At 42.4% G+C, this 21,487-nt stretch overlaps 1 protein-coding gene and 1 pseudogene across 4 annotated transcripts; both read right to left on the bottom strand.

Moving 5' to 3' along the window:
- Positions 1 to 9,402: 9,402 nt before the first annotated feature.
- LOC107819993 (zinc finger protein CONSTANS-LIKE 14) lies at positions 9,403 to 15,546 on the bottom strand. Of its 4 annotated transcripts, none has more exons than XM_016646195.2 (5): positions 14,414 to 15,546; positions 12,945 to 13,145; positions 12,037 to 12,299; positions 11,779 to 11,924; positions 9,403 to 10,768 (listed from the first exon to the last, which is right to left on the bottom strand). In XM_016646195.2, exons 1-4 carry the CDS (start codon positions 15,260 to 15,262, stop codon positions 11,822 to 11,824), a joined length of 1,416 nt encoding a protein of 471 aa, XP_016501681.1. In that variant the 5' UTR covers positions 15,263 to 15,546; the 3' UTR covers positions 9,403 to 10,768; positions 11,779 to 11,821. The 4 variants fall into 4 exon arrangements, with proteins under 4 accessions (XP_016501681.1, XP_016501683.1, XP_016501682.1 ...); XM_016646197.2 differs by having other exon boundaries at positions 9,521 to 10,415; XM_016646196.2 differs by lacking the exon at positions 9,403 to 10,768 and adding an exon at positions 11,551 to 11,663.
- On the bottom strand, positions 13,302 to 13,440 carry LOC142170098 (U4 spliceosomal RNA; annotated as a pseudogene).
- Positions 15,547 to 21,487: the final 5,941 nt, after the last annotated feature.

The following is a 21,487-nucleotide window of genomic DNA, read 5'->3' as shown; positions in this document are numbered from 1 at the left end:
TACCCTTTTACTAGATTTCAAGGGCCGAGTTCGGGACTCAATCTTCCTCCTCTTGGACTTCAATTTGGGCCACCAAATAATTGTAAAATTTGTATAATTTATCTCCTTTGGTCTTGAGCTCGTCCTCCACAATTAAAAGCTTCTTTATTTGCACTTGAAGTCTAATGGCCTTATTTTGCAACTCTTTAGCTTGACATATTGTTAAAGGCCATCTTTGAGATCCCAAAGCTTCATCCTTGCCCTTGAATAGAGTTGAGCTTCCTAGGATGCTATCACTCAGGAGCACATCACCACCTATACAATGGCGGTGAAGGGGAACGATTTATCTCCCTACGAGATTGAGTCAGTCTTATTAAAAAAATCCGGGGAGACCTTCACAAAGGGGGCCCTGACATGGTATTTGCTTTTGCCCGAGTACTCCATAGATTCCTTCGAGATGCTCGCAGACTCTTTCATCAAGGCCCATGCCAGGGCCAGGAAGGTACAGGCCCGAAAGGCCGACATATTGAGGATTGCACAAGGAGAGTCCGAATTACTGCAGGAGTTCGTGACCAGATTTCAGAAGGAAAGGATACTGCTACCGGTCGTACCGGATGAATGGGCAACTGAAGCATTCACTAAAGGTCTGAATCCGAGAAGTTCTGACACTTCTAAGAAATTGAAAGAAAGTCAGCTCGAGTTCCAGGCAACAACCGGTATGAATCAAAGATAAGAATTGAGGATGATCAACTCGATTTCCCGACATCAACCAAGGGTCGGGACCGGGAGAAAATAAAGAGAAGTCAAAAGATGATTTCGACGATCTTCAAGAGGGCAGTTTTTGCCCTATGAAAGGGCTGAAGGACGCAGTAGAGGTGTCCGGTCGGCGGATAGATTCGCAACCAAAAGGATATCTGATCGCGACCGGAATAACAGGTCATTGCAGGACAAGGAGATATCAGGATCCTGAGATTCCTCCTACCCCAGGCTTTCCGAATACAACTTCAACATCAGTGTAGTGGAGCTGGTATCGGCTTTGAGGAACATGAAGGAAGCACAGTTCCCGAAGCCAATGAGATCTGATCCCAGTCAAAGGGATCCTAATTTGTGGTGCGAATACCATGGGATCAACGGTCACCGGACTGGGGACTACCAGCATCTGCAGAAAGAGGTGGCGACATTGCTGAAAAACGGCCATCTCAGAGAATTCTTGAGTGATCGGGCTAAAAACAATTACGGTCCCAATTGTGATAACGTGAAACCTTCAAAAGCAGGAGAAGATCCTCCACGTTTGACGATCAACATGATTTTCGGGGGGAACGAGATTAATGGCGTAATGTTTTCGGCGGCAAAATAGACGAAGGTATCGGTAACCCACAGTAAGAGACTCCGGGAAGTCGATAAGGACGACATTACTTTCACGGAGGAAGACGTAGATAGACTGCTATTGTTGCACAACGATGCCTTGGTAATCTCTTTAAATGTCTTAGATTTTAAAATTAAACATATTTTGGTGGACCCAGGAAGTTCGGCGAATATTATCCAGTGGAGAGTGTTGGAACAAGCCAAGTTGATCGGAAGTATCATTCCAACCACAAAACTCCTCGCCGGGTTCAATCTGGCGAGCATGACAACCCGAAGAGAGATCCTGCTGCCTACGAATGTCGAGGGGGTAATGAAGATGACCCTTTTCAAGTTAGTGAACGGCGATATGGGTTGCAATATTATCCTGGGGAGACCATGGTTGCACGAGATGAAAGTCATACTGTCAACATATCATCAATTGCTGAAGTTCCCAACTCCCGAGGAAATTAAACAAATAAGAGGAGACCAACCGGCAGCAAGGGAGATGAATGCAATCTCAGTTTTCAGTAGCCAAGGAAGGAGCATGCAGCATAGCAATTACAGGAACCGGCACCTGCTCCCGAGCCGAGCGAAGTCAACCAGAGGAGGAGGAGGAGGAATCCTATTAGGTACCAAGATACTTTGAGGTACCATAAGAAATAGATGCAACGAAATCCACGGCAAAAGAACTTGAACAAGTCGCATAGTTTGAGAAGTTCTTGGAAAGGAAGTTCTACTTGGGGACAGGATTAAACCACGAGCTCCGGTCTAGATTTATTGAATTCCTTAAATTTAATATTGACTGTTTTGCGTGGTCGCATGCGGATATGACAGGTATCCCGCCGGAAGTGGCCGTGCACAAACTAAGCTTGGATCCCAGCATCCCTCAGGTAAGACAGAAAAAATGTCCTATTGCCAAGGTCAGAAACAAATTCGTCAAAGAAGAGGTAACTCGTTTGCTTGATATCGGTTCAATCTGAGAGGTAAAGTATCCTGACTGGCTAGTTAAAGTAGTAGTAGTTCCAAAGAAGAAGAATAAATTTTGCATGTGTATAGACTATAAGAATTTAAATAAGGCGTGCCCAAAAGACTCGTTCCCACTGCCAAATATCGATCAAATGATTGATGCGAAGACCGGGCACGAGTTAATGAGTTTCCTCGATGCTTACTCCGGGTATAACCAAATTAAGATGGACTCGGAGGATCAGAAAATACTTCGTACATAACGAACTAAGGCACATATTGTTATAATGTGATGACTTTCGGGCGAAAGAACGCCGGAGCCACTTATCAGCGACCGTAATCAAAATGTTTGAGAAACAAATAGGGAAAACTATGGAGGTTACATAGATGATATGTTGGTTAAGTCTTTGAACGTAGGTGATCATCTTAAACACCTGCAAGAAACCTTTGATATCTTAAGGAAGCACAACATAAAGCTTAACCCCGAGAAGTGTGCCTTCGGGGTCAGCTCCGGTAAGTTCCTGGGATTCCTGGTATCGCAAAGGGGGATCGAGGTTAACCACGATAAAATTATAGCCATCGAAGACATCTCGGACCAACTATCAAGCGTAAAAGAGGTTCAAAGGCTGACAGTGAGACTGACCGCTTTGAGCAGATTCATTTCCCGGTCTTTGAAAAAATGCCATCATTTATTTGCACTCCTCAAAAAGAAGAACAACTTCGAATAGACTCTGGAATGTCAGCAGGCTTTGAAGGATTTGAAAAGGTATTTGCCAAGTCCTCTATTAGTGTCAAAACTGGAGGAAGGCGAACAACTATTGATCTATTTAGCGGTCTCGGAGGTAGCGATAAGTGCCGTTTTAGTCTGTGAGGATAAAGGTATGCAATATCCTATCTATTATGTTAGTAAAATTTTAACAGGAGCATAAACTCGCTACCCACATCTGGAAAAATTGGCCTTAGCCCTCGTAGTCTCCGCTCGAAAGCTTAGGCCTTATTTCCAATGTCATCTGATAGCCATGGTGACCAATTTCCCCTTGCGGAATATTCTTCATAAACCTGAACTTTTAGGTAGGCTAGCCAAGTAGGCTGTCGAAATAAGTAAATTTGACATAAAATATAAACCTAGGATTGCGATTAAGTCACAAGTTTTGGCCGACTTTGTGGCTGATTTTAGTCCGGGACTGTTGCCTTTGGCTACAAAAGAAACAGTGATGGTGTCAGAATCGACATCAGGAGTGTGGACCTTGTTCACGGATGAAGCTTCCAATGTGAAGGGGTCCGGGCTCGGCATAGTGCTAACTACGCCCTCGGGAGAAACCATAAGGCAGGCCATAAGAACCGTTCCTCTGACTAACAATGAAGCAGAGTATGAAGCTTTGATTGCAGGACTCGAGCTAGCCTGGGGACTGGACTCCGAGATCATAGAAATCAAATGCAACTCCCAATTGGTAGTAAATCAGGTCTACGGGACTTTCGAAGCCAAAGAGGAATGCATGCAACAGTACGTAGTGAAAGTCCAGGCCCTGCTCGCTCGGTTTAGGGAATGGTCAATTTTGCACATCCCGAGGGAAGAGAATACGGAAGCAGATGCACTAGCCAATCTGGGTTCGTCCACGGAAATGAAGGGATCGGACTCAGGTACGGTCGTATAGCTTATGCACTCGGTACTGGACACATATAGTTATTACGAGGTAAACGCGACTAATTTGGTCTGGGACTGGAGAAATGAGATCATTGACTACCACAAGAACGGAAAATTACATGAAGATCCCAAGGCATCGCGAGCGCTGTGCACTAAAGCAGCTTGATACAGTTTCAAGAGAGGTCAATTATATAGAAGATCTTTCTAAGGCACGTTGGCCCGATGTTTGGGGGCTTCCGAAGCTAAGTATGTCATGCAGGAAGTCCATGAAGGAATATGTAGAAATCACATAGGCGCGGATTCCTTAGTTCTAAAATTAATTAGGGCAGGATACTACTGGCCCCTGATGGAGCAGGACGCCAAGGCTTATGTTCAAAAATGCGATAAATGTCAATGATACGCATCGTCGGTACATCAACCAGCAGAGCCACTACACTCAGTTTTGTCGCCATGGTCGTTCATGAAATAGGGGATGGATATAGTCGGTCTGTTGCCACCAGCCCCCCATAAGGTAAGATTCTTTTTGATTTTAACTGACTATTTTTTTAAATGGATTGAAGCATGTCCTTATCAGAAGATCGGCGAACGCAAAGTGGTAGATTTCTTGTGGGAGAATATAATTTGCAGATTTGGGATACCAAAAGAGATAGCCTGCGATAACGGGCCACAATTTATAGGCGCAAAGGTCACAAAATTCCGAAGACTTGAAAATCAAAAGGATCACATCGTCACCCTATCACCCGAGCGCAAACGGTCAAGCTGAATCAACAAAAAGGTGATTATCTGAAATCTCAAAAAGAGATTGGAAGCAGCCAAAGGCAAATGGCCCGAAGAGCTACCAGGAGTACTATGGGCGTACCGAACAACGGCCAAATAAAGCACGGGGGAAACTCCTTTCTCTCTTGTGTACGGAGCAAAAGCCCTGATCCCGGTGGAAGTAGGGGAACCTACCTTGAAATATTTCCAAGCGGACGAAGAAACAAACAATGAAGCAATGTTGGTCAAATTGGAGCTGCTCGACAAACACAGGGACTTGCACATATAAGGATGGCAGCCCAAAAGTAGATAATGGAAAGATATTACAATCAAAGGGCCAACCTCTGTTATTTCAAAGTAGGAGACTTGGTTTTAAGGAAAGTAACTCAGAACACTCGGGAGCTCAATGCAGGAAAGTTAGGTCCAATGTGGGAAGGACCCTATCGGGTTTCAGCTATCACCGGGAAAAGCTCATATGAATTGGAAAATCAAGACGGAGTAAAGTTGTCGAGCATCTGGAACATGGCACACCTCAAAAGATACTATTGCTGATGAGCCTTGCCTACACTGAAAGTATGTGCTGCACTCTTTGTCCCAATTGATTTTTTCTGGCAAGGTTTTTAACAAGGCAGCAATGGAAAGCTTACTATGAAGGAAGCTTCGTCAGCAGAAATAAGACCTTAAAATGACAAGGCACGCAAAAAACGGATCATTACGGAGCAGTTAGATAATCTTTGGCTCGGTAGCAAAAGTTTCTACTGGGAAGTAAAATTTGCTATTTGCCAAGGGTTACCCGACCGTTCACGAGTACAAGCCACTGAGGGGTTGTTAGATAGTCTTTGGCTCAATAACAAAGTTCCCAAGGGGAAGTGAAGCTTGTTATCGAACTAAAGATTATCTAACCATCCACTAGTGGAATCTCTAAAGGATCAAGACTTCCAGTGTTCAAATTCGCATCCTTCGCATTCGAACACTGGGAGGGAATGATATGTGAATATGGCAACAATGGCTGCCGCATCGACGGGGAACGCGAAACCCGGAGACAAAGTTGTATCATCGGGACCGGGGACTGCGCGGCCAGCCCCGTAGAAATAAGTTGTACAAGTTAGCCACAAGTAATGGCAATTCCTTTTTAGCACAATGAATGCTTATGTACTTTTGAAAATGGAAGGAATAAAGTAAAGTCCTTTTGTTTTTATCTTGTTTCTTGTCCTATCGATGAATTAATTTTATCATTTGAAAGCTAAACAAGTACTTCAATGCTAATACCGTAATGAACAGGAGACGTCCTCTTCAAGAACACCGTAAACCTAAGAGGGCCCTCTCTTATGAAACCCTCACGGTAAAGGGTTGATTCCGTAAGAACTTATGCCCAGAATCCAAATGCTCTCGCGGAGAAATACACCCGAAGCCTTGCACAATTCGATGCAAAGAGTAAAACTTGCGCAAATAATTAAATGAAAAAGCACTTCTATTCACAGCACACGTGCCAAATAGCACAAATACAAAAGTATGGAAAAGAATAGAAAGCAAAAGCTAAACTACTGCATCCCCGAATCCGGAGGAAAAGAAGCATCTGCACCCCCGGGAGAAGTAGGTAGATCCGCCGCTGGCTCAATATCTTGGCCTTCACCGTCTTGGCCTTCAGCATCTTCACCTTCCGATTCTTTTTCAGTTCCCGAGAACTCAGAACCGGAATCAGAAGAGTCAGTAGCATCATGCTGGACCGGAAGACCCCTTCGGGCAGTTGTCTCCAGCTCACGAGCCTTTAGCGATTTCGGCATCAAAGTAAATGATGCCCGCTTTGGACTCCTCAAGATTTCTCCTCATGCTATACATAGAATATATATTTTTTCAACAATGAGGGAAGTCGCTCGACGCTGGAGTTCTTCTTTAAGACGGTCAACCTCGTTGAAAGGCTATCCCGCTCGGATCTAGTGGCCCGGAGGCTAACATTGAGGTCGCAGACATTGGAGTTGAAGACTTTGTTGTGCTCTATGACTCTCTTATGCCTCTCTTCCAACCGGGCATACTTCTCCTCCGCAACAGTGACTTCTTCAGCTTTGGAGTTCAAGGCCGCCTCCAAATTATTGAATCTTTCAGCAGAGGCAGCCTCGCGACCGGATGCAGCAAGAACGGCATTATGGACCTCGACCCACTTTGCCCTAGCTTCTTTAAATTGTACCCTTAACTGGGCAGTCTCTTGGCTAAGGGTCACTACCTCTTGCTCGCTTTACTACAACCGAGCATCCAATTCAGTGGCCTCAGTAGCTCGTGCTTCCAGCTCCGTGAGATGAGTAGTAATTTGATTTCGCTCGGTTAACAATTGATCCCGCTCGGAGGTAAGTTCTTCCTTATCAAGAATCAACCTCTTAAGGCTCTCGGAAGCAAGTAAGTTAGCCTGCAAAACAAAAATGCAAACTCAAAACCCTGCCATAAACAAAGATAGAAGAAACAGCAGAGGAAATAAAGATTATACCGTCGCTGCGTTGTGCATGGCATTGTTCAACAAAAACTCTCCCGAGAGAGTTTGTATCTTATTCCTGTATTTTTCTGAAGCCAGAGGCTTCAGATAATTAACAAGTTCCACCAGCCGGGACAACAGATGGCATCCAGTAAAAACCGAGAGGGTGACGCTCCTCCTCCTTTGGGGATCTTCAGAGGGGGCAGAATAATTATGCCCCAAATTCCCATGAACTGGGGACTGGGGAAGAGGGACATCTTCTTCTCGGGAAGCTGCGGCCGGTGGAGATAGTGTAGCAGTTGCTGGTGGCGAAGGCAGAGTTGGTGAAGAAAGAGATAAAGATGATGTCGTTGTAGGGTGCGAAGCAGCTGCGACAACAGCATTGCTAGTTGTTGGTTGCTCATCAACCGAGGATGGGAGACACCCAGTACCCAGCCTTATGGTACCGGGAACACCGACTGGGACTCGGAAGCGAGAGTTAGCATCTTCCACTATAGCAAATTCCCCCAGAGCGCCGGGACATCGTCATCCGTTGGCGTAACTAGCTCAACAGATTGAGCATTCTGTTGAGCTGATAAAGGCCGCCGTCTTCTATGTAGAGAAGCCCCCTCATCACTGGCTTCTCCATCATCGTTGATCACTACGGTGTCTATGGCCGGCTTGATCGCAGCGCTCGTCGCCACAACATCCGTGGACGGCTCGGGCACAGTATCCTTCGCCTTTTTATTTTTTCCTCTAGTTGCGGAGGAACGTCGCCTTATTGTCTCTTTTTCTCTGGCCAGGGACTCCGAGAAGAAGCACTTGCACCAGAAGCGGGCCCGGAGACTCCTAATCGGGTGAAAGCCTCCTGCAGCAGCCTCGCCGCATCAGCCGGATCAGCCAACACATCCTCCACGGGGACGCCAATTGAGCCCTGGGGTAGACCTGAATTCAGCAGGAGAGAAAGGTTAATCAATTTTCCTATACGAAATGTGAAAACAAGATGAGTTCAGCCTACCATGAATTTTGGTCTTCCGTCCATATTTAAGGGCTAGTTCTTTCCACGTGCGGGTCTCGGGCGTAGTGACATCCAAAATCTTCTGGACCCACTGGTCCAAGCCTTCAACCCAAGGTGGTGTCCACCGAGTTGGTGAAATAAGTGAAAGAAGAAGCATCAGTAGCAGCATGGGGTGATCTTTAACTAGAAGAAAAGATAAATGGCGAACTTACAACTACAGTTCCATAATTCCGGAAAGGATGGAGTCGTGGACGGGATGATATCCCCGGTGGCAACCGCAACGAACCGTTCCATCCACCCACGGTCGTTGTCATCATCCATGCTGGTTAGCAAAACATGGTGGCCACGTGGGAGGAGCAGCATCACCAGCACTACCTTTGTTCTTTGAGGAATTGGGATTTCTGGAAGAAGAGGTCATTGTTATTAGAAGGAAGAAGCAGGAGGAGGTTAGAGAAAGTTGAAGACAAGTATGAGTTGAGCAAAGAGAGTTTGGAAAGTTATGAAGTGTAAATGGAGAAGTTTGATGCGTATAAGTAAAGGAATAGGCGGCTAAAATCGTGGCCATAATTACCTCGATAACCGGCAAAAGTATTGTTGAATCGTGGGATGACGCATTTTCGGGGCATTAAATGCAGAGAGGCGTGCGTCTAGTCAACCGTCAGAAACTTTTCAAAGAGGGTCAGAGGATTTCCCGAAAAAAGGTATCTTTACCAACTTCCTAATGACACAAGGTTATACCACCAGAAAGCAGGGGGACTATCTATATAGGGTACAAATATTCATATTAAATGATCGTATTAGGAAGTGACACGTGGAGCCGAAGACAGAAGACAGAAGACAATCGGGTCCGAAGATAACGATCTCGAAGAGAATGGTATTCATAAAGGCGAATTAAATACCTGCCACCCGATAGCATTTAGTGGAGAATATTCTATAGCATTAAGTGCATGGTCCATTACAGAGAATATGGCATTCACTGTCCACCGTTACACATGTTTCAATGGCCCTCATAATTATCATTTAAGAGGGGCTTGATCCTAGGACCTTGTTCCCTAGATGCAACTATAAATAGGGACATGAATTTCCTGACATACTAATACTATACTCTACTCAAAAGTTTAATACTATTTTATCTTCTTGCTCATTAATATTGTTCTTACTGCCTCCGGAAGCTCTGCTCCCGGAGTCAAGATATTTGTTGTTTTATCTCGATTTCAAGGCTAAATCTTATATTCTTGCTTAAGTCATTTATCATTTTAGGATCAAATCGATTCACTTGTCTATAAACCACGTATAAATTCAACTGTACTGTTTTATGGGTAAACAACAATTAATTTGGCATACAGAAAAGGTAGTCCTATTCTATATATGATTGACAAAAGCACCTGTGTTGAACAAATAAGTAAAAAGAAAAATCTTACTACATGTCATTGTTATTTCTATACAAGACGCCGCCTCGCATTGGCCAGCCTACTTCTTTGTGATCTTTTGTTAGGTCCATTGCGACGGGTTTCATAACGCAATAGCCTTTTCTTGAACAAGAGCTCGTCACATTCTGATTATTCATCCCTCTTTACGCTACAGTTGTGGCCACCACAGTTCGTTTCCACCACCACCCTTCATCTTCTCTTACTCTCCATCTCGTACCTTTTTGCTCTTTTCCTCGGGCATTGGCTTTTGATAATTGCACTCGCTCTATCCTTACTATGCTTTCTGTGTATTGATATTGGCATGGCCTCTACTCCCATTAACTTAGCTACTACTCCTGGTTTACACCCAACCACTCTCTCCCCTGCTATTGCCGGGGGCATGTTTTGAGTTCGAGTTTTCATCTCCATTTTCCTCAGCTCGTGGTTGCAGCATACTGATTTTCTTGCACCAACACTTGTGGTTAGCAAAGGAGACACGTCATGGAAAGAAGACCGGCAGATGGCATCTTTGCCATCCAGAGAAAAGCGCGCGTTCCTTGCAGTTGGAAGAATGTCTGAACTGTTGACACAAGACATTCAATGCTGCCCATATTCGTTCAGCTTTTCTCTTCTTGCCATTTTCTCCTCCATGTCCAATTGGAGCAACATCTCCTCCAAGGTTGTCTGGTTATCCCTTTCGTTCAGCTTTAGATCAGTAGTAGCAGTGACCATCATGTAAGTAGATGAGAGAGGGCGGGCAGAGGCTGCAGTTTGATGGTTGAGAGTGGAGGTAGAGCTTTCGTTATTACAGAAGTTTTTAAAGCCTTTCCTCATCTTAGCTCCCATGAGATTCTTCAACTGAAAGAAAGACAAGTCCTTCATGGTTGATTGTTTCATCAGACCAATATTACTCTGTTTTAGTTTGAATAATTCAAGTGACTGAAAACATTGTTCAAATTGTCGGCGTGAATGAAGTAAATAGGGAGCGGTAGTTTCTTTTCTCTGCTAGATGATCCTTAAAAGCATTCACAGGATAAAAGAGCTTTCACAAGACTTCAGATCTCGGCAAGAAAAAGTTATACCATCACGGATCAATGCGCAAGTGGCTTAATTTATGCCTGCATCTTTTATTAACACTCATCTACATTTGCTTCTTCATTTCCTTGATGAACCAACACTATTTCCTCCAAAACTCAATTAAGGGCCGCCATCTACATCCGCAATATTAATACATCATTTGAATTTTAATAATAAAGCAACAGCTGCACGGGTTTATGATAACCATTCCACATTAGTAAACGAGAACCGTCAGATACAAACAAATTAACCCACATCATCAAACAAATTTTCTTCTATCGAGTTGCATTATTTCCCAAGATTAACCACACGATAGAATGAGATTAGAGTCAGCTGGATCTACCCAGGAATCTAGCACGTGGCACTTTATTATATTTCTTCCTCTCTTTTTTTTTTTTTTCCTTTTCCTTTTTAGTTGTCGGTCTTTTGGTGCCATAAAATGACAAACTTGAGCCTTGTTTCTAAAGGAAGAGACTTGAGGAATTCCCGTTCCTAATTCTGAGAAGTGCATACATGCAAGATAAATCTTGACGGCTAACAAAACGTCGCACGACAGAAGAATTGGTTACAACACTACCAACTTATCAGGAAATCCTATAATCCATCTTCTAACTTAAATACTTAGCATCAGCTTTCCAGAAATGTTGGGGGGGGGGGGGGGGGAGGAGGCTGAATTTAGTCTCTGGTTACATCAGCTTCAGCAAGAATTCTTCCTCCCTTTCCCCGGCTCCAGGTGAAAGAAACAAGAATTTTATCACTCAGATCATCTCGACAGAATGAATGAATGCATACCACTCAAAAAGAAATGATGCACGAAGTATTGCCAGAGGGAGACTGAATTGAGTCTCTGGTTACCTCTCAATGAGGTATCCAGACGATCCGCTCCTGGTGGATTCATATCATCAAATATCCCAATTAATGCCGCACAAAATTAGCCAAGATTTCACTTCCAAGACTTGCCTCAAAAGGCTGGTCCCCGGGTTAGGGGTCTAGCCACAAACCTGATGATCAAGGTTGTACATGCAAGCACTTGATACATATGCAGAAGCACGAAAAGTGAGTAGAATATTAACTAACAAATGGTGCTACAAATGCACAACGCATCCTAAGATTACAGATATTAAGCAGGCTAAGAAATATATACCTAAAGACAGAAAGATCCTTATCCTCTGTCATTCAACGGGTATTCAGCCATCTGGAGCTTCATTAGCCTTGACAAATCGACCCTTAACTCGCTTTCTAGTATCAGCTCTTGCCTTCCTTGATTCATAACGTATGTGCTTATCATATCTGGACATCACAACTCACACTCAGAGATTCAACAAAACCAACATGTAGGGATAAACTCAAGAGGTGACAAGGGAAAACTATGCTGAAGGGAAAACTAAAAGAAATAACCTACCTTCGTGTTTTCTTTTTCTCCTTATAACGTTGCATTGCATTTCCTCTGTTCTTCGCCAGAAGCTCCATATCAGCCTTGAGTATTTCCTCACCAGTGTTTTCACCTCCCACAAAAATGCTTTGCTCCATAAAGTTCAAATCTTTAGACACACCACAGCATTTCCGTTTAGTATAACCAGAGTCCGAAGAAAGCTTAATTATTGGTAAATTGTTGCTCTCAGATGTCGCTGGCCCCTGGCTTCCCCCTCGGTTATTCGAATTATTCTGCAAGGCATGAAGCAAGTAATTTCTCAGATTCAAGAGGAAGACTTTATTATACCATACCATTTGACACATCTGTTTTTTCGCAGATAACTTCACTATCCATCCATGTATACCAAAGAGAAAATGAAGCGTTACTGTCAGCATTACTATGTATGACCTAACTATCGAACATTTATTTATTAATCAGGTAATAATGTGGTACCTCAAATTCTCAATAACATTAACCCAAGCTAATTGGAAAAAGTAATGTCAAAAGCAGTGTCCAAGGTGAATCAACAGAACAACTAATGGTCGTGGTTCCTAAAGCAGACAATAGAAAGTTCTAGAGTTAATTAAAATTGACATGGCCATATTCTGGTTAAACGCATTGCAGAATCAGTTGTACACCATGCATTTGTTAGAATTTACGAAATTGTAAAGGTACTATATATTCGACTCCTTAACACAAAAGAAACCTCAACAATCCTCCAAGACAGAACAAAGAACTGACAAAGTTGGTAACAGACATCTGTCACTCAGACATTTTTGTTATGTCTAATCTGTCACTTAAAACTACAGGTCTCAAGACTCAATCATGCCAAATTAATTGATTTAAGGGATTAAAATAAAACAAATGAGATAAAATTAACGGTGGCTAGAGCTTACACTGAGAGCTGTCATATCTTCATGGGCAACTGAGCGGTTAATGCCTGAGAGTTCTAATCCTTTTGAAGATGCTAATGATGTTCCTTTTATGAGTTCACCATAGCTTTTCATCATGTAAGCCATGTCGCTCTCACTGTAGTCGGCTTCCACTGAGCTTGACTGTTCATGGCTCCTCAACTGCCCCAGATTGAAATCCCATATCTGAAGAAGCAAACACAACAAGGCCGTGTATACAATCAGTCCAACTTCAAGAACTGGATCAAAGAAGCAAGCAGTAGAGGAGAAGCAGCTAGTATCATTTCAGGTAACTAAAGAGGGTACAAGATAAAGTATATCAGCAACATGTCCTGTTCAACCGATATCTCTTCCTTTTAAATTTTATCAGTTCAAAAGAGCAAAAGCATAATTCAATGACAAGTCTATGTTTGGAATAGTTTTCAACCAGCAATAGAGGCGCCTCGGTTAGAACCTCACTAGCTGCGTCAATGACAAGTCTATGTTACACTCATTAAGCTCGTTGCATGTTTTTAAATTTCCTAATACTTTTCACCAGAGAAGATTAAAGGTGTACAGCTGATTTTGACAGCTCAAAGATAGTTCTGAATATCATATTTTTTCAAAAATGGAAATAGACGATCCCATTTTAGAAAAAGAAATGGGAATAGAAGATTGTCTTAATATTGAAACAGAATATCAAAGGCAACATCGTAGCATTATGTATCTTTATTTACTTAAAAATGAAGATACTATCTTGAGACACACCTCAAGAACCAAAATAGACCATAGAGAGAATATGTGATTCTCATGCAACTTTATGCATATGCCAAAATCACTAAAAACCACAAAAAGGAGGATCGACTGGTATAGATCTAGGTTATTAACCACGACTAACTCAAGATCTAACAAAACTTGACAGAAAAGGAAATTTTGCATGCTGCCTGTACAAATATGACAACCAATTCCATTAGTACAAGAAACTTTTTTCCCAACCTCTAAAACGCCTACCCCCAAGATTCCAATATGACAGAATTTTCCTCTGCTTTGTAGATGCGCACTAGAAACAAATCAAAGCAGAATCTCAAGTCTGTTCACATCCCAAATATACTCGAAAGGCACCAAACACTATAATGATATGGGCTTATCATAGTATTCTTTTCTCAACTCAAACGAATCATCATACGTGCAGATTCATGTTGGATGTTCAATTATCAATCAAATCACTATTAGTATGAAGAAATCCTCAGTTCAATGACGACTCAATGCTACAAAAACAGTTTTTATTCTGCAATTCCGCACGACACACCTTAGCTTTTCACATTTGAAACAAAGGCAAACGTTATTGAACAATATGTTATATAAAGAACGAGACAACAGAAGTGGATTAATTCATCGCACTTGTTCAGGCTATGCAAAATATCCTAGCTATGACCGATAAAGTTATAATTAGCACCATGAAATTATGATAATACCTGGGTGTTTTGAACATAGGAATTTCCGCTTGACAAAATATTCCCTTGCACCATGCGGTCACTGTCTTTTGAATTATGAGGCTTCTGCATCATAAGCAAAGAGGTAAATGGCACGCTCTGCGGCTCAAGCTGCTGATTGGCACCACCCATAACCGCATCACTCCCCTCCGTCACATTAACATTTCCCTGCCAATCACTACTCCCATTAGGTGTCTTTGGAACTAAATCTTCCGATCCACCTCCAACCCCATCTGCAAAATCTCTCTTGAATAACTCAATTAATTGTTTCAATATCACTTGTTTCTGCTTGCCACAAGTTGGATTTTGCTTTCTACCCACCTCACGAGTTGTGGAGTAAATCCCAGAATTATTATTAGCGTTAGGTACCATTAAATCTTGCAACAAGACAGAAGGTGGAGGAATAACATCCTTACACATCCAATTACAAGGCTCTAAGAAACCATTCCAAGTGGGCTGCAAATGAGTAGGTGTTGGTGGTTTCTTGGCCTCAACATCCAAACCCCAAGCTGAAGCAAGCTCAGAAGCACAAGGACATCCAGAGAACCCTTCAACAGGGGTCCGATCGTGTGCACAGCTGCCGTGAGCATCCCAATCGCATTCTTGGCAGAGTACGAGATTGTCGGTGGCGCAACGGATGGAGACAGGCTCGGAGCAACAGTTGTCACAGATCTGAGATCGGAGGTGTTTTTTGGAGAGGGCGTTAGCTGAATGAACGTGCTGGTCACAGAAAAGACACAGCTTTGCTGAATCAGCTCGACAGTAAAGTACGGCAATCTGCTGATTGCAGAAATCGCAGGGACGGCTGTCTCCAGTATTTCTCTGGCTCATTATCACGATTCCAAAACCCTAGGAAAACGATCTGGGTTTGGCGGCGCTAAGCTAGAAATATTGTGCAATCTTGTCTTGACACAAAAAGATTTTATTTTTTGTATGTCAAGAGTTTGAGGTAATTAGTTGATGTTATTTGTATTTTGGATTTTCTGAATGCTTAAGAAGAGTTCAATGTTCTTCTATCTTTGAAATGGACAGAGGTGATAGTTGATCTCGCGCAAATCTCCTTTTTAGGGATGGAATGAGGAGAGTCCGGAACCAGTTCTTTTGGGCTAAGGGACGGGTTTTCATTTTATATATAGCGTTTTTATTAGCCTTAAAGGAGTTCCACAATTAGATAAAAATTCATTTTGGATCCTTTAGGTCTTCCAAAATATTTTTTTCTTAAGTTATTTTACATTTTGTCATAATATTCGAAGAGCAAAAAATTAGGGTTTCACTATATTGGGGTGGGATAGTGATGAAAAATAACTCAGTATGATATAGTTATTCTCCACAGTGTCATGGTAAGTTGCCACTTACAATGGAGTACGATAGATTGGTATCGTTGTTATGTAAAAAAATGAGTGTGAGCAAACGTTCGGTGAATATTAAAGTAACCGGAAGATATCCGTATTATATTACTCCGCACGGGGTTGCTTGTTATGCTGAATTTAACATCGAAGACGATGAAACTCTGACAGATTTTTTGAGGACTTCGGATGAATACCGGGAACTTCTTGTGATAAAAATGTTGGAAATGTACGTCAAGGCTGAAGACGTTCGCAATAATGAGGTTACGCAAAATAGGGATATCCTTCAATCATCGGGTAATTTTTTTGGAGCAGTTTTATCCGAACAGGTTTCGGGTGAAAGAGTTTGGCCAGATCTAAACTTATCTCCACGGGCGAATGCGGAGCGAGAACATAATTTCTCCCCAAGTTTACATAATCAACAAGCCGAGTGATAAACTTCAGTTTTTCTTTGTGTTACGATGTTTATTTTTATGTATTGAATGTGTATTAACGCTCATATATTCCACAGGAGGTACCGACCAGATATGAATTTTACAAGTTATGAACCAACGGACAGTTAGAATATGCCTAGTTTTAGTGTGTTGGATCATGGTAGTCCATCCGGGAGTCATCATCAACAGGATAATGTGTATCATGGAATATCAACACATTATGATTTGTAAGTGAAGTGATAAAGTTTATATGTAATGTTTGGATAAATCTGAGAAACTCATTATTTTATTGGTTGTGAAGTTAAAACGAGCAACTTGAAGGTCCTGTCCTTACTCAATTGCCCGAAGACGACATATTTAATCGAGATCTGGCAGATGCACAGAGTTAGGAAGATCATAGTGATTATGACAACAATGCTGACGAGTCTGGAGATAACACCCTTCCCTGATGAGGGTGACAATGATGAGGACGAGAATGATGAACCTGATTTGACGAGGGAGCATGCTCCACCTCTCGTTAGACCAAGAGTGTACGAGTCTCATGTGCCGTTTCATTCAAGGGAGATTCCTTACCTTGATCAATTCCCAAGTATGCTGGATGTCGATGCCTTCACAAAGGATCTTGACGAAATTCGGACAACAATGTGGGATGAATCTAGAGCAACGGTGTTGTCAAAGGGCATGCTTTTTGCTGATAAAGTGCGCCTAAGCAGGGTAGTGCGAATGTACAGCATAAAAAAGTGTCGTGAGATCGTGGTTCATGAGTCATCTCCGAAAGTATACAAGGTTATTTGTCGTAGATAGTTTCAAGGTTGTAATTGGATGCTGCGTGCGAGAAAGTTGAAAACAAATATGTGGATTGTGGGAAAATACATTGGCACCCACAATTGTGAAATTGATACATTCATAGGAATTATTTTAACATGAATGTTGACTTGATTTCTCTTGTCTTGATTTCATACATTGATGTGTCCATAAGGTACAAGATCAAAGAGTGTATAACATCTGTCCACCAGGTATATGGATGTACCATTACCAAAAGAAAGGCATTTCTCGGGCGTAAACGTACGTTTGAAATTATTTATGGTAACTGGGATAAGTCATTTGCCTCTCTACCAGGTACATGGCTGCATTGCAACACTTTAACCCCGGGATTGTTGTTGAATGGACGCTTGAGCGGAGTCCGGGAATACCAAAATATATATTCAGATATGTGTTCAAGGCATTTAAACCAACCATTGATGGTTTTGTACATTGTCGGCCGGTAATATCCATAGTCGGCACTCATGTCAATGGAAAGTATGATATTAAGTTGTTGATCGACGTTGCAGTAGATGCTAAAGGAAGTATATTTCCCCTAGCATTTTCTATTTGTGCCAATGAAAGCCAAGAGACGTGGACATTGTTTTTGAACCACTTGAAGGAGCACGTTGTCAAACAGTATTCAGGTATTTGTCTAATATTTGATCGGCATGGTGGTATTTTACGTTCAGTACAGAATTTGTGTGCATGGCAAGAACCGTATGCCTACCACCATTACTATGTTAGGCACTTGAAGGCCAACTTTCAGATGGCTTATCCGAACAAGGACTTGCATGATTTAATGTGGATGGCTGCAACAGATCACCAAGAGTGTAAATTCAGGAGGCAAATGGAATTGATTAGGCAGGAAGACCCAGAAGGCTATCGTTGGTTGATGCGACATGAGCTTAACAAGTGGACTTTGCATGCGGATGGTGGTTGAAGATGGGGAATTCTGACTACAAATATGTTAGATTTTTTCAATGGGTTATTGAAGTCTGCACGTGGATTGCCTGTCACTGCCATGGTGCGGATGTCATTCAAGCAGATGGCGGAGAGGTTTGTTGAAAGATCTAGAGGTGCATCGTCATTGATGAAAAGGGTGTTGAATTTATGCTACAACCAATGAAATGATTTGAGAAATATAGGAAGCGAGCACAATGGCATTCATTTTTGTAGTATTGCAGCGAGCGAAATATTTTTGAAGTTCGCACTGTCTGCATCACAACCGCGGGAATAATACACACACCGTCAATGAAGCCAGAAGATTATGCTCATGTGGAAAATGGTCAATCTATCACTTTCCATGCTCACATTCCATGAAGTGCTTTCAACATACAGGTTTCACGGCAACGAGGTACGTTGATAAAGAATGTAGTGTTGCTGCATACTTAAACACCTATAGTGGATAGTTGAAGCCAGTGGGTGCTGAGCATTATTGGCCACCGAAACCATTTAAAATGGTGTGTAACAAGGATTATGTGCGTCAACGGCAAGTGCAAAAAAGAACGTGTATACAGAACCAAATAGATATTAGTGATACCGTTTATGCGCGTAAATGTGGCATATATTCCCAAATAGGATATGACTGCCGTAAATATCCTTCATCTTGTTTGGGAAGCGGTGGTAATTCAGCTCTAGGTGGCAGTTCATCCAATATGCCCAATTATCAAGGATAAACATAGTATTTTATTGGAGTAATTTTGTTGTACTAAATTTATGTAAATGTTCAGGTTGTAAAATGTATAAAATAAAATTATGTTTCCAATAGGGTTAAATCTAATTGATATTTAGCATTAAAGATTCAATACAACGATTTAACATACACCCCAAGAAATAAAAAACAATTGTCATTCGCCATTATCGTCGTTGTCTGGCATTATTTCATTGTCATCGTCTTCATCTTCTTCGTCAACATCTTGTATGCACCCTTCGGGACAAAGGGCATCGTAATCTAGGTCTCAGTTGATACACATTTCTCATATTTTATCGTTATCATTAATAAGACCACTTGCTCGATTTCTACAATAATATGGGACTCCTACGTCCAACATCTGTGGTAGAAACTTAGGTAGTCCCTCCCACTCGATAACTATTGGGAAAACATGATAATTATTGTCTCTATGTAATTTTTCATTTTCTAATAAATCCCAATACTGATCCTCCGTTCCTTCCAGGTAGTTAAGATCATCCATTGCACGATGAACAGCTAGTGCCTTTTCCATCTTTAGAATCTCCTTCATCAAATGTTGAATCACTTCTGGTTCATCTTTGTATGTGTTTGTTTGGAAGGTTTCCATCTCTAGAATCTCCTTCATCATATTTTCCTGTTTGGGGGATCCGGAAAATACTGATCCCACTCCTGTCACGTAATGGCTGTGCCCGCGATCAATAATGGACCTGACGGGGTCACTTGCGAAGTCCCTAGAGACAGTTGAAGGCTGAATGACAGCATGTCATGATGAGCATCGTGTGGCTTAGGGTGGTCACCCGGCTGATCATCTCTAATATCCTCCATGGGTGCCTCAACACCCCCTTGTTGGGGACCCCGTCCTCGCCGACCACCACGACCTCGTGGGATACCCCTTCCTCTCTGGACACGTCTGCCACGTCTACCATGTTCAGGCTCCACTGGTGGCCCATGATGGTACTCCTTTAGCGGCACATAAGCAGCCTCGTATCCTAAGCACTCATCATCTCGGGCACGTCTCAATGTCTTGGTAGCAAGATTAGTAACCCGACGGCTAAACCCGTGCAAAGCTGCCTCTCCCTCGCCGGTGTGCTGCAACATCTGCAGTCCCAACTGGTAGAACTGATGTAAGCCAATATCCCGCATAACATGTAAAATATTAATTACGGAAGGATAATGTAACGTTATAAGTAAGTATAACAAATAACATACCAGTGCCTCATGCCTCCCGGCGTATGGAATGTACCGATCACCAGCGCGATGAACAGGATTCCCGATGAGAAGTCGGGTAACACTGCGATACCAACCCATTTACTCATGCTCGCCGTCCATATGCTCAACTAGATGGGGTGGCGGAATCAGGTCATACCTCTGGTCCCAAACCTCAATCTGGGCCTCTAGCTAGGCCAAGTATGTCTCATCAACCCGGCAATGATCATCCCACTAGCATTGTGTTGTAGCAATCCGGCCGGTCATTTTGAGAGTAATAGTCCCAATCCCCTATTTACTATTTTTCCCGTACCTTTTTCTGCTTATGTGACTTGTCGGAAGGCTTCATTTTAGTTTTTAGAGTATTTTGGGATACTTAGTCCCTAAAACGGGAGCTTAAGTCTTAGAATTTTGACTATAGTCAGAACTATGTGAAGATGACTCTAGAATGGAATTACATCGGTTTCATTAGCTCCGTTAGGTGATTTTGGACTTAGGGACGTGTCCGAATTGTGTTTTGGAGGTCCGTAGCTTATTTAAGCTTGAATTGGCGAAAGTTAAATTTTTGGAATTTTGGACCGGTAGTGAAAATTTTGATATCGGGGTTGGAATCCGATTTCGGAAGTTAGAGTAGGTCCGTAGTATTGAATATGACTTGTGTGCAAAATTTGGGATCAATCGGGCATAGTTTGGTTAGTTTCGGCATCGGTTGTAGAATGATGAAGTTTCAAGTTTTTAAGATTTGAATTGGAGGGTGATTCGCGATGTTTAGCATTGTTTGATATGATTTGAGGGCTCGACTAAGTTCGTATGGTATTTTAGGATTGGTCGGTATGTTTGGTTGGGGTCCCGGGGGCCTCAGGCGTGTTTCGGATGCTCAACGGGTCATTTTTGGACTTAAGGAGTTGGCAGTTTTTGCGAGTGTTCTGTAGCTGGTTTCCTTCATCGCGATCGCTTGAGAAGGCTCGCGATCGCGTAGAGGAATAGCGAGACCAGTTGGGTTATCTCTTCACGTTCTCTAAGAATGGGACGTGATCGCGTAGGTTTTGTCAGGTTATGCATCACGAACGCATGGGCTAGGCCGCGTTCGCGAAGAAGAAATAAGGCAGCAGTGGAATTGGGTGTTGTTCTTCGCGATCGCGTGAGGTCAGTCGCGATCGCGTAAGTCTGAGGAGCTATTTAATCGCGTTCGTATGGAGAGTTATGCATTCGTGTAGAGTAAAATAATGGGGCAGCGAAGTTGTTCTTCATGATTGCGAGGGAGTTTCCGCGATCGCGATTAAAGAAAAATATCTGGGCAGAATTAAAGCTCAAAATCGAGGGTTTTTGGTTCATAACTCAAAATTTGACTGAGAGCTCGGTAGAAGGCGAAATTTGGAGAGATTTTCGAAGGAAGGTTTTGGGTAATGTTTCCTAACTCCTTTATGGTTATATTCTACTAATCTATGGTTGATTTCATCATTTAATTTCGGATTTTGGGGTTGAAATTGGGAGAAATTTGGAAGAACTTTTTCAACAAAGATTTCGAGTTTTGAAAAGGGATTTATGGTCGGATTTGAGTAAATTTTATATGGTT

The sequence above is a fragment of the Nicotiana tabacum genome, chromosome 15 (genome assembly GCF_000715075.1).
Source record: "Nicotiana tabacum cultivar K326 chromosome 15, ASM71507v2, whole genome shotgun sequence".
NCBI lineage: Eukaryota > Viridiplantae > Streptophyta > Magnoliopsida > Solanales > Solanaceae > Nicotiana > Nicotiana tabacum.
This window is presented reverse-complemented; position numbering and strand designations above follow the sequence as displayed.

What these genes read in the sequence shown, in the direction of transcription:
- LOC107819993 (XM_016646195.2), bottom strand. Translation starts at nt 15,262, where the DNA reads ATGAGCCAGAGAAATACTGGAGACAGCCGTCCCTGCGATTTCTGCAAT. An exon ending in CCTATGTTCAAAACACCCAG is followed by an intron (nt 13,146 to 14,413) that starts GTATTATCATAA and finishes TTGCTTCTTCAG; the next exon opens with ATATGGGATTTCAATCTGGG. An exon ending in GAGAAAAAGAAAACACGAAG is followed by an intron (nt 11,925 to 12,036) that starts GTAGGTTATTTC and finishes TGTGATGTCCAG; the next exon opens with ATATGATAAGCACATACGTT.